This window comes from Empidonax traillii, unplaced genomic scaffold, assembly GCF_003031625.1.
Source record: "Empidonax traillii isolate 1590-97213 ecotype Southwest subspecies unplaced genomic scaffold, ASM303162v1 scaffold249:size1902748, whole genome shotgun sequence".
In the NCBI taxonomy this organism is placed as follows: domain Eukaryota; kingdom Metazoa; phylum Chordata; class Aves; order Passeriformes; family Tyrannidae; genus Empidonax; species Empidonax traillii.
The window spans coordinates 1330674-1343737 of record NW_020955442.1 but is presented as its reverse complement, the minus strand read 5'-3'; the positions used below and the strand labels follow the sequence as shown (position 1 = coordinate 1343737).

Below are 13064 nucleotides of genomic sequence, written 5' to 3'. Positions count from 1 at the left end.
TTTTTTTTTTTTTTTTTTGGCTTATCACAGTTGTTAAAGCTGGTATGTTGGAGCTATTGACAACTGTAGGCTCTTAAATAACAACTGTTGTTTGTATATATCGGGAAAAACAGAGGTTCCCTATGACAATCGTGCAATTATTGTAAAGTGCTACATTGGAGTATTTTATGCATTTATTTTTTAATTACAAGCAGCTAGAAACAGGAACAACATTAGTCCCTGCTTCTGACATCTTGATAGGAATTACTGAAACATCACAAACAGTAAATTTAGGTTTAGGCATAAACATGCAGTTTTAGGTTAAAAAAAGGTATTAAAGTATTTTCATTTTAGAGTAAGCCCCCATAATTTTGAAACAATAGGAAATAAAGCAATTCTGATAGAAAAAATAGAAATGTCTGTTATTAAATGGTAGTCATAATTTAATCCTTCTACAGCCCATCTAAGGTAGAGGAAAGGAAGTAAGTAAGTGTTTATTGATGCATAATTGCTTATTGGATTATTTAAGTGATTGGATCTCATCCAAGGCTGCTTCAGTGTCATTCGTGGTTCTTCAGGTTAGCTCAGTAACACATCAGATTTGATTACTGTGCAGTAAGACATACACTTTTACAATGAATGCTCTCACTGATTAATGGTTCACAATACAGGGGGGACCCACTGAAGAATACATGTTTCTTAGCACAATATCTTTTTATTAAAGAAAGATACTTGGATTTTCTGGTTTCAATGACTTGATGCAGTTGCCAGTGTAGTGGCTAACCTGGCTTTTGCCATAGATTCTCTGACATTGGGGAGCTGTTTGTTGTTTTTTTTCATTGGTTAGTTGTTTGTTTGTTTGTTTTTTTTTTTTTAACCTACCTGCATTTTCTACACATAAAAGGGTGAGATAACATTAGACTATGTAAACAGCATTAACAAAGTGACTTTGTAAAGGAATAATCAATCCAATACTTAAAAAGGAAAGTCTGTCTCTTTAAACAATATTCCCTTCTTCTTCAGGCATAAGTAGTAGAAGAACCTGTTGAAAAATGGAATTTAAGTTGGAAAATGAATCAAATGTTCAGTTGACCATTGCTGCTGCTACTTTTTCAGTTCTAGACTTATTTTTTTCAGTGTTCTACATGGATGCAGTGAATGAAAGTTATTTCTGATGTTGAGGAGAAGAATAAGATCACTGAAAGATATAATTACCCCATCTGAGAAAGAGTGGCAATGTGTGACTGGACAACTCTGCCACCAAACTGCTTTTTTCAATGACATCTTCATGGCTATACTTCATTAGTTCCCTACTTATTAAATCCCTGCCCATGATCTATTCCAAAGTGTGCAAAATTAAACTTTTAAGTGAAACCACAGCATCTGACCTTGCCACTTTCATATGCATTTTTAAATCATGTAAATATTTTGTTTCATCTAGGGATTTATTTATGGTGTATGGCTTCCTCCTCATGCTTTTCCCTGTGCCAGCGTGGGTTCTTCCACGGGCTACAGGGAAATGCCTGCCCCCCCGGGGGTCTCTTCTGGGGCTGCAGGGCCATCCCTGCCGGGGTCTCTCCTCCCCTCCCACCCTCCTCCCACTCTGCCCTCGGGGCTCGCAGGGCTGTTTCTCACCCGGTTCCCCGCCCTCAGCCCTGGCTGCCAGGCAGCATTTTGCCCTCCCTTGCCCAGGCTTTCCTCGGGGCTCTTGCCCTCCCGCCCGTGGCTGAGGGGCTCAGCCGTGCCCTGCGCTGGGACCGGCGGTGTCCGGGCGGGGCAGCCCTGGATGCTCCACAGATCCAGCGCCTGGGCACCTGCACCCCAGTACATGGGGAAAGGATGTTTTTGTTTGGATTTATGTTCTTGTTGTTTTTATCGTTAAAGTGAGATAAAGTTTTTAGGTGCTCTTAAAAAGAAAGGGAAAAAAAATAGAGAGTCGAACTCAAAACAGAATTTTGCCAACACTATGGAATACAGGAACCCATCAATTATTTATGTCTGACTTCCCAGTATGTTCCCAAAAGGCCAGTAGTACTTTCCCTGTTCATCTGTCTATGATCATCTAAGATTTTAATTTGATTCTCTCAGGAGCGTGTATATGCTCTGACTTACAGAATCTCATCTATGTTTTTGCCACACGGATAGGAAATACCGTACTGTTGTGGAAATTAAATGCAGCCAACTGACTTCTAGTAATTTCTCATCTATGGCGTACTCTGTTAAGCTGCTTAGCTTTTATTTTTCTTCTCAAACTTGCTCTAATTTTCCCACTGTTTTTAGTGCTAAGTTCCCAGGAGTGTGGTTTAAAAGCCTATCAGCCAGTTCATTTTATGAGAGAAAAGGAAAAGAATTGGGATTGCTTTTTTAGGGAAGGGAAGTCAGAGCAGAAGGAAAGGTACAGTGGTCATCATCAACATGTGGGATAGTGCTTTTCTGAAGACAGATGATGGAATAATTAGTTTTTTGTGTCTATGCTGGATAGTACAGGAAACACTAAGCTTAAATGTACTATATTAAACAGTAAAGCAAGTTTTGTACTGATAAGGCCAGTGGAACCTGGAACAGAGTGAGATACCAGTGAAGGAGTCTGTGCAGGACTGCTTCTGTGTATTAAATATGCAGAATGACAGGGAAAAAGACTGCCTTATCTAGAAATTTGGTAGTGGTCCAAGGGCACATAGGCCCTTATTTTTTGTAGTTCTACAGTACTGGCAGTTTTAAGTCCCATTAAAACCTGAGAATGTCCAATTTCTTATGGTGAAGACTGAGCTAAAATAAAAGTTCATATCTGAACTGGTGCACTAGTGCAAATGTGAGCCCTTACTATGTTGGTGTTTGCTGTTGAAACACTGATTTGTATTGCTGATTCATGTTTTTTTTTTAATTTAACTACCTTCGGTATAGTTGTGTCTCTGTTGCTTCTGGAAACTCATTCTCTGTTTCCTTTCTGTATGACATTTCTCATACAGGTTTATGTAATGAAAAAATGTTAAAGTGTATAAACTTAACAGTTCAACTGGATAACATCAAACTGTAGATTCAGGGATACTAGCCTACTAAGTGCATTGGCTGCAATCTTTCCCCATTGAACAATGTAGTAATAAACTGAACTCATGAGATAGATGATTGAAATTACATTCTCTGTTCCAGAAGAAATATTTTAATAGGGACACAAAGCATTCCTTTTAATGTCAGAGACATTTATTGTGTTTTTTCTGTTTCTAGATGACGAGGACATGCAGTGTGCCTTTTTATATCTTGTGGTGTTTTTACCCGTTTAAGAATCCTGAAAACATACAGTGGTTGCAGAATATTAGCTACTGTCCAGATTTTGAGCCTATTTGAAGCAAATACAGTTTGTTGAAGCAGCTGTTTGTGTAATCAAAATTTTTTTTCCATATAAACTGAAATTTGAAAAATTGTAGATTACTAAAGCAGTTATTGAAGTGTTTTTTGGTGGAAACAAAGTGTTTAAAAAAACTTACTGAAGTTGAGTGGTTAAAAGAACTTAATAATAGCAGCAGGCAGTTGCTGCCTTTATCACATGGATGTAATTGGATGTAAATTCACATAAACTCTTTTTGTTGTATCACTAGCACCTTTTTGGTCCCAGAGCAGCTTACCTATGGACCATGCAGCCTTGTGGCTTCTCTCAAATGCGCTTTAAATATTTTGGAGATTTTGCACTAGGGCAAACATTTTGTGTAGTTCTGAACCTCCTTGGGCTAGTGTTTATGAAACAACCTACTCAGCAGATCCTCCCTGCCGCGGGTCAGTCAGCCCTGGGGGAGCATGGGGATGAGCTAAGACGACAAAGGGGCTTTTTCCAGAGAGCTTCTTTGCCACTGCAGGGAAAGCAGCCCTACAGCAGGGGAGCTGCTCTCAGCCAAAGTGTCTGAAAGTATTTAGCGGGCGCCTCATTCACAGCTCTTGTTTTTCTGCCCACCCCAGTGCAATCTTGGAGAGGCAGCTCTTTAAGCCCCATGCTGTTGTAGTTCCACTTGTCTCCCTGGTGAGCTACCCAGGCTGGGAAGCATGGCAGAATGAACTATTATGCTACCAAATCAATTATTAGGCCACTTGTGGGTTTTTTTTTCAGGTAAATAGCCACACAAAAGCAAAATTATTTTTATTTCTATTATGATACTGCAGTTATTAATTTACTAAGACAATAAAATAACTAGATTGTTTTCAAGTAAAGTAAAAGAATAAATGTTTATATGTGTCTGCCTATGTGCCTTTTCTGTGGTACTTTATAAGAGAGTAGCAAGTTTAATTGTATGCCACAAACTAGTTAACTTCTTGTAATAGAAGCCGGTTCTTTTGTTTAACAAAACAAGAAAATGTAATTGAAATACCTTTTAGATTGGCGTATTGGAATTGTATAGAAGTTTTGTATGGTCTACTTGTATTTGTGATAGAAGGAGAGTATATCATCTGAGGTTTTAAAGATAACCTTCAAATAGTGGATGTCTCTGGAGAAAGGACATGACCAGCGCCAAAGATTCGATATTTACAACTTTCAGTAAAATTTGCTTACAAAAACTAAGCTGTATGAAAACATGTTATTAAAATTATGTATAAACACATTCTTCAATATATAAAATAATCTAGCCTGAAATTTGGGGAGATTTTTCTTGTGAAAAATAACTGACTTTTTAATAAATAATTTGTTTTTTCATCTTTTTGTCTTGCATATGTGTGCCACTGTCCTGAGCTTCAGAAAGCTTTCAAAAAAGATGGGCTGAATGTCTGTTCTTGGGCAGCACTGTAGCTTCAGAGCCAAAGCTTTATAGAATGTCGTCTCTCCTTCTTTTAGAGCTCTAATTTCCATGGCAAACTGATAGGGGGATGCTTGATCTGGGTATGGAATTTTATATTTGTTTTTACCGTCTATCCTTTCCCACTCTTTTCAGTCTGCTCACTTCTTCCAGAAAAGTTATATTTTGTATTTTAGCAGAATAGGGTCAAGGCGGGAGTTTTGTTGTTGATGTAAATGGTGAGTGCTGTACACATATGACCCCTCTGATGTGACATCCCTTTGAATACCCCCACTGCTCTTTAGGAGGAACATCCAGCTGGCAGCCTGTGGGCCACCTCTCTTCCACAGAATAATTCTGGCCGGCTTCCACGAGAACGTGATTTTATCGTAATGTGTCTGCACATAACCATGCAACTCTCTGCTCCTTTACTTCTAGAATGTGACACGATGTCTGCCACTAGAGATGTGCCTGTAGTGATATTTAGAGATGCAACACTGTAGGTTAGCCTTCAGAAAGATAAATCATTCCACAGTCATACCACCATTTTACTCTCTAAAAAAAATGCTAGAAAAGCCTTCAAGTGCTGAGATTCTGCTCTTTCTTTTTTTGGTAAGAGGTCTCAAAAATAGCTTTTGAGACTGGTGTGTTGTTTTTCTCAAAAATACTCTGACAAAATATTTTTAAAATCACCTTCTAGACTAGAAGAAAGGGATTGTTAGTTAGCTAAGCTTAAAATACAGTACATATTACATAGTCACATGGGTTAGTAAGTCAACACTAGATAACTTGTATTTCTCTCATGTATCATTTGTTGGTTTTCTCTTTGAAAAGCCTTTCATGATTCATTACTTTTATGATACTGTAATTTTATGCTGCATGCTGCCACTGGAATACTATACAAAAATCATAGCTATAAATTATTTGAATCCTCGCCAAATGTACTGATGGTGAATATTTCAGAGTAAGACTGGAAGATAATTTAGTATTTTGTTTTATAATTAATTTAGAAATAGTTTTAGTTTTAAATAAGCTGTATATTTTATAGTGCAGAACAGAAGCATATTCTACAATTTTTTCCTTAAATGAGTGTTATTATTCTTATATGTATATGATTTCTGATATTTATCAGCTTTATAATAACAAATTCATTGTTTTATTTTTCCATAAACTGCAGAAACTATGCCTGTTCCAGAACAGCCCTCGTCTTCTGACAAGACAAGTTCCCTTAGTCCTGTGTTGAACACATCCAATGGCGATGGCTCTGAAACTGAGACAACCTCTGCCATTCTAGCTTCAGTCAAAGAACAGGTATGTAAATGATACATCTGCAATCTAGAAAACAATATGATTTACTGTTGGTTTGTGGTTTTGTTTGGGTTTTTTTCCCCACAAAGATTTCATAGGTGGTACCTGAATATTTTAGTTCACCAGCGCATATTGCAAAGAATGTGAAAAATTTCTTCATGTGTTAGTATACCTTTGTATAAATTTAATATTATTTAATTGAATTGCTTGTAATATTCTCCACTTTCAGTCTTTACTGTGGGGGGTGGTTTTCAGATACCTCTCCTTTTCTTCTTGGAAGTCTGAATGTGGAGTTACAGTATACAGGCATAGCATAAGAGCTACAGACAAATGAATAGCTGTAGAGAAGATGTGTTATCCTAGACTTTTAAAGGATTTGTAAGAATTCTGGGATTTTAAAATTTAACATACACACGTTTTTGGATTTTTTTTGTCTGTAAAACTTAATGTGAGATTCTTTCAGAGCAAAGTTGAGTAGTGATAAAGGTTTTCAGCTCTGGATGATTGAACCCAAAAGTCTTAGAAATTTTCAAAAGAAAGGTTTTCAGAGGCATTCTCAACTTGATGCTAATAAGATGGGTTTGGACTATTTAAAGTAAATTTTTGTGTGTGAAGTGTCAGAGATTTTTCCTTTTTGTACATCAGGAGGTGGTTAACATTTCAGTTTGTGCAACCAGCTGGTCTCTGTTGCTATCTCATTTGGCTCAACAGCATCAACAGGTATCCCAAAGAGGGATATTAAAGATGGCTGCTTTTAGTCAGCTTTCTCCTTGTTGAAGGTGTCTGAATTGGTGCTCACATTGTAAAGTAGTGATCTTTACCTGCCTGAGACATTTACTGTGCCTTTAGTTAAATTAATGCATGAATTCAGCTTATGATATATAACAACTCTGGAAAAATAGCTATTGAATAGCAGAAATTTTATAAAATTTACGACATCATTCTTCATGGGTTTTTTTGCTATATACCAGTTCTCTCTTTTGGGTGGTAAAGGTTAGTCATATTTTCTGTTCTGAAAAGAGGAGTGCAAGAAAGAAATGTTGTAACACGGAGTTTTGTCTTGAGATTTATGATGCGTCATATTGATAGTGCCCATGGTTTAGATGTTTGTATGCATATTCTCTTCCATGATAATAACATTACTTGGGCATGTACTAGTGTTTCAGCCTGTGTTACTGTTTATTTTATAGAAAAAAACCTGCCTTGGGTGATGTTGAAAAATGGACAGGGAAGTTACAGAGGTAGAAGATATGTGTTGGAGTGTGAATCACAGTACTGAACAGTGAGAAGTACTTCTCTGGTGTTGGATGATTGCTGGTTTATGCCTGGTCAAGTGTTTTGCAAATGCACCTCTCACCCCCAAAAATAAACGAATGGAGTACTAGAGGGAATTGGTTCTGAATCCACTAGATAAAAAATATTTTAAGTGGTGGAATATTAGCAAAGTTATTCCGGATTCCTGTGAACCACAGCAAAAAGGAGCCTGTAATAAAGGAGTGCTGCATTCTCTTATCACCAGGAATAGCCGAGCTAGCTAACCTAAGGTACTGCTGACTTAAAAGATAATCTCTTGAATTATTGCAGTTCAAGGTAGCAGAATTTTGCAGGTGTTCTGTTAAGTGAACTTTTTTCTTGACAGTTATTTCTAGTCAGACTTACCTTGCAGCTGGAAGACTGTAGTAAACTCAAAAATTAGACTTGATTTTTTTTTTTTTTTATTTGAATGTATTTCTCAGAGTAAATGGTGACTTCAGTAATTTGACTTATTATATTTGTATTCAGCCACACTCACCACTGGGAAAGCTCTGTAACTCTAATAATTTATTTTATAGTAAAGCTTTGAAATAAAAATAATAATAAAAAAAATACACAACAAAACCCAAACGTGCTTTTGGGCTTTTACTTTTCCCCACAATACTGTGAGTTTTGACACACTGCCATTATTTAATGTTCTATTGGGAAAATTCTAGGTAAGGCTACCATATGATTGTTCAGATGGATAGTCCCCTGCTTTTTAGAAGGAAATGAATTGCTTTACTGTATGGTATGTGATTTTGCTCTGTGTGCCCATTTACTGTAGCCAAAGACATATCTAGAATTTTGGAAGTACAAACAGATACAGTTATTCAAAAGTACTGCTAATAAAGGTAAATATTATTGAGTTCATAATTAAGGTATGTTTCGACAAATCAAGTATATTACATTTTCTTCATTGGTGCTGATGCTTGTCTTTAAAAGGTTTCCTTGAATTTTTTGACCCTCTAGGAACACTTGGGGCAACTTGATTTGTTACTTCTCCTAAAATAGCTACAACACTGTCTTTGAGTGATGGCAATAGAGTAAACTGTGTTAATTATGATACTGATGACTGTAAAAGGTGCTTGCAGTCTTTGAAGAGGGCTGGGTACGTGAAAGGCTGGATACAAGAGAGGTAGTAATAAATGTTGTATGTATATGCTTTACTTAAATTTTCTATGTGAAACATAAATGATTCCTTCAGAAATCTCGAAGTTTGTTGTGCTTAGTTTGTACGCATAACCCTGTGCTGTCCTATTTTGAGGAACAGATTAATTTGGTCTAAAAAATTCATTGGGTCAAAAAATTGTGCTTGATATTTCAAATGTAAAATGATGTACATGATTGTAATGGCTCAGTCAGATGATTTAGCCACATGCTTTTCAAGGTGAAGATGTCTGTCAAAATAGAAATTGAAGCCTGTGTTTTGTTGTTGAGGAATTAGATTTATTTTGGGAAATGCAATTGTGGAACACCTTGCTTTACAGTATAAGCTATTTTATTTGTGTTTTAACCTCTGGACAATTGTGCTGATTCACTTTTGGGTTTCAGACTTTATAAATGCAGTTGAGAAGTGATAGATACAGAACATGAATCCATTTTTTATCCCTTGCTAGCAGGCACTGCTGGAGGGAAGGTCAGAATCATATGCCATATGTCTAAGAAATCATGAGATGACAGACAGTGACCTTTGGCTTAGCTGTTTTCAAGCAATCCTCATGAAAAGAAATTATTTACTTTTGTGAAAGTAAAAGTTTTGTTTTGGGGTTTTATTTTGTGTTGGTTTTGTTTGGGGTTTTTAGTGTTTTTTATTTCTTGTGTTATACTGGCAGAAACACTTCACCCAGTGCTTCACAGATTTTAGAAAACATAAGGCTATTTTTGTTTTGGCTTTGGCATCTGTTTTTGTATCTGTAAATACGGGAAAAAAAATTTCAACACAAAAGTGAAGTATCAACACTGACTTGTGAGAATATATGTGATAAATACAACTACTTCTGCAGAAAGAATGATGTGTTTCTGATTGTGAGTTTCCACCTGCGAAAGAAACTTCTGAATCCACTTGTTAAAAAACATCCTGGAAGGAGAGCTATTGATGATGCTGTTTTGAAGGTAGAAATAGCTGCTGGGGAGCCTTGTGAGTAAATATGTATTGAAGCTGATGCTTTTCCTGGAGGTCTCCAGACACAGAAGGTTCACAGTACTTTGGTTCTTGGCATACAGAAACTACTCCCTTGGAAGCTGAGTAGGATTGTAATGACTTAGCAGAGGCTAGGTCATTGGCAGAATTAAACAAAACAAAACAAAACACTTGCAAAACACAAGATAAATTAATTTTCCAAGAGTGAAATCCATCTTGAAGTATGGACAGCTATATTCAACTCAGAAATTGTATCATACATTTGTTTTAGGTTCTTTGGGACTCTAGATTCTTTAGCATCTTAGTAGTGACCTGTTTCAGAGAACAGCTTTCCCTTTCAGAAAACTTTTGCAAAGAACAGGTTGTGCAATGTTTAATATTTCTTTTGAATCCTCTTATATATATACTTATTTCAAATAAAGATACTTGTTTCCAGTTGCATGTTTTCTTTTTTTTTCCTTTCCAGAAAAAAATTTAGACTTCAAGATTTTTTGAATATTTCTCACACTTTTTAAATAAGCAATATGTTCTTTAAATCATATTGCTGATTCCAGAGAAAACAGAAGTCTTTGGCTTTTTTGTTGCTGGTGGCTTTTGGGTTTGGGTTTTTGAGTGTTTTTTTGGCTTTATAAGACTTATATTTTTTTCTTAAGTGACTTAATGTTACTTTTAAATATGTACTGGTTTTTTCTATTAGAAAACTACTTGTTTGTCGAGCAATTGTGACTTGAAACAACACTAAAAATCACATTCAAGGCAGTAATTACTAAGGGTTGTAGTGCATGTCAGTATTAAATAAGGGTAGTATAACTGACTTAAGTAAACTTCTACTTAGGTGTTAGTACTCTTTGGAAACAGGGTTATGTATGCCATGCACATCTTATAGATGTAGATGTAAGTAAAACTGCAGATAGAACTGGATGTAGAAGTTGGAAACTTGGTTATTTTGTGTTTTTTTTGCTCTGTCAGGTTGTTTTCCCTATGTCTTTAGATCATTACTGAAGTTTTAGAAAAAAACCTAGATGGATGTTGCAATTCAGAAAAAAATTTTTGAGGCTTTAACTCCAGAAGAGACTGGTGAAATAAATCATCTAGTCTGACCAGCAGGACATGACATTTCATACAGTCACCCAAGTATTGGGCCCCAAGTCTGATCACGGAATGACATATGCTCTCTTTTCCCAAATATAATGGATGCCATATTATAATACATATATTCACCAAAATAAAATCCCATTCTTGCACTGTAGGAACCAGTTATTACTCTAGTAACATTAAGTACTTGACAGGTTTTCCAAATAGGTTCAATTATGAGATATTAATGTCTTGCTTCCCCTCAAACAGCAGGCTCTATTTCTGCCTTTGAAAGTTTTAGCAACTCTATTTCAAACCATTGCTAATTATATTCAATCAATATATATTTCTTTCATAATCTCTCTTAAGTGTCATGCCAATATATTCACTTCCTTAGTTATAGAACTCCCTTTTTTCCAATCAGGTTTTAAAATATTCCTGAGAGACGTTCCTCTTCTGTTTTCATTAATATATTGATTTTAGACAAGAATTAGACTTGGCTGTTTGATGTGCTTTGAGTAGCACAAGTCTATACAGTGGATACCATGCTTCTAATTGCTGGATGGACCAAGCCATTATTGAAATACAAAGCTCTGGAGTACAGCTAGTGCTTCTCAAATACATCCTCAAGTTGATGGGTATTGCTTTTGAGATGTACAATCTCAGTACTGGAAATGGCAAGTTGAGTGAAGAAATTTTGAAGAGTGCCATCACAGTAGCTGAAGAAGAAGGAAATAATGTAATATACTTACTACACACTCTGTTCTATAGGATTCTCAAGTTCTTTATTTAGTCTGGGACTGGTTTCACACAGCTCTTTGGAGCAGCCATTCATGTCATCCCTCTGAGGAAACAACAGCTAACAAGAAGAGAGACCAAGACAAGCCTATCTAGAGCCCTGTATCTTTTAAGTCATGACAAAGGTGCAGAAGCCATATTAGTTGCAGTATGAAGAAGATAAAAAATATTTCACTGATGAAAGGATGTGGTGATAATCCAAAATATGTATTTTTGGGATTGTTTGAAATGAGCTGGAAGTGGAAAGGCTCCTGTGAAGATTAAGTCTGATAGAAGAGTATTGAGGCAATATATCTTCCCAGCAAAACCATCTTTGAAGAGAGGGAAGAAAATGCTAATTTTCAGAATAAATTTAGAGTTAAATATGATGCTATTTTGACTTACAGGAATGTTAAAAAATTAGTATTTCAAAGCCAAGAATTTCAGAGAGGCGGGATAGAATGCCACTTAGCGACAGCACAGTCTAATGCTAATTTAAAGCAGTAATAAAGACCATCACAAAGAAAGGCAAAATATCCTTTCTTATCATGCAGCCACTATATGAACATACTTCTGGTGATCCACAAGTGCTTCTGCCTTATTTTTTTGCCCTTAGAGGAAGGATTTCAAACTTGGAATAAAGATATCCTATGAAAGTAATAATACTGATCTCATAGTCAATAGACTTTAAATTTTAATATATTAAATTTCTAACATTTTAACATAATACATTTATAACTTCTTAGGATCATTGCTTACTTTCTCTCTCTTCTATTACTTACTAGGGCTTTTTGAAACATAAAATGTTTTCACTCCTAAACCCAACTCTTTTAACCAGCGTTAGTGGAAGAGATTCTTGATTTCACTTTAAAGTCATTTGAGAAGGTGATCTATCTGAGCTTAAAATACTTAAAAGGGGCAGTCAAGTTGTGCCTTTTCCTGTACTGATGCATCTCTCTCTGTTGTACTGACAAACAAGTACTTATGCAGCCACGTGGGGAATGCTGTTGGGGAGCTTAGCAAGTAGAAAATATGAAAAGAGGAGATGGCAGATTTATGCTATGGAAGGTCAAGTGTATTGCTTTCCTTTTTGATGAAGGACAGCTGGATCAATGTGCCAACTTGTTTTCAAGTATTGGGCTTTTTAGCACAGCTGCTGTAAACATATACTTCGAGCCATGAAGTAGTATTTGGAATGATTCAGAAAGTTCAGTATAATATGCCTATATAAGTGTATAGGGGAGTAGAGGTTTGGGGTATATCTCCCCCAGCTCTGCCCTATTCCTTGTCTAAAAGCAAGTCGCAGTCTTTATGTTCCTGAGACTTAGCCATCAAACCTGTTTTCAGTGTTTTTCTCTTTCTATGCTTGAATTAAGTAATATCCATCAACAATAATTTTCATTGGGATAGAAAAAGTTTGGGGCTTTGAGTTTCATGGCTTACAAAACCAGCATGCCAGTTCTACAGAAAAATAAAGTGCAGCTAAAAGACCAAACTATGAATGCTTCAGTTAGTTTTAGTTGGTTTTGTTTCTTCTGTCTTCTCTGGAAATGATAGTAAAACACTAAAAGCACTTTCCATATTCCATAGTGATCCTTTTCCTTTAAGTTGTCTTACCAGTATTTTTCATGCAGCTTGTTCTTACAACTTCCATTTTGAAAGGGAGTTTTCACAGAGATTTATTTTTTTTAATTTTTCAGCATATTTGGTTCTTTTCATGGAATTTTGAA

General features: G+C 36.1%; 1 protein-coding gene across 12 annotated transcripts in view; it reads left to right on the top strand.

Moving 5' to 3' along the window:
- Positions 1–13064, top strand: part of CTNND2 (catenin delta 2) — a 644208-nt gene that overhangs the window by 111530 nt on the left and 519614 nt on the right. For all 12 annotated transcript variants that reach the window (XR_003571787.1, XM_027889023.1, XM_027889022.1 and 9 more), the window contains exon 2: positions 5917–6050. Coding sequence is in view for 11 of the 12 variants with exons in the window: in XM_027889023.1 (XP_027744824.1) it covers positions 5917–6050 (134 nt within the window). In the remaining variant the exon portion in view is untranslated. The remainder of the gene's footprint in view (positions 1–5916; positions 6051–13064) is intronic.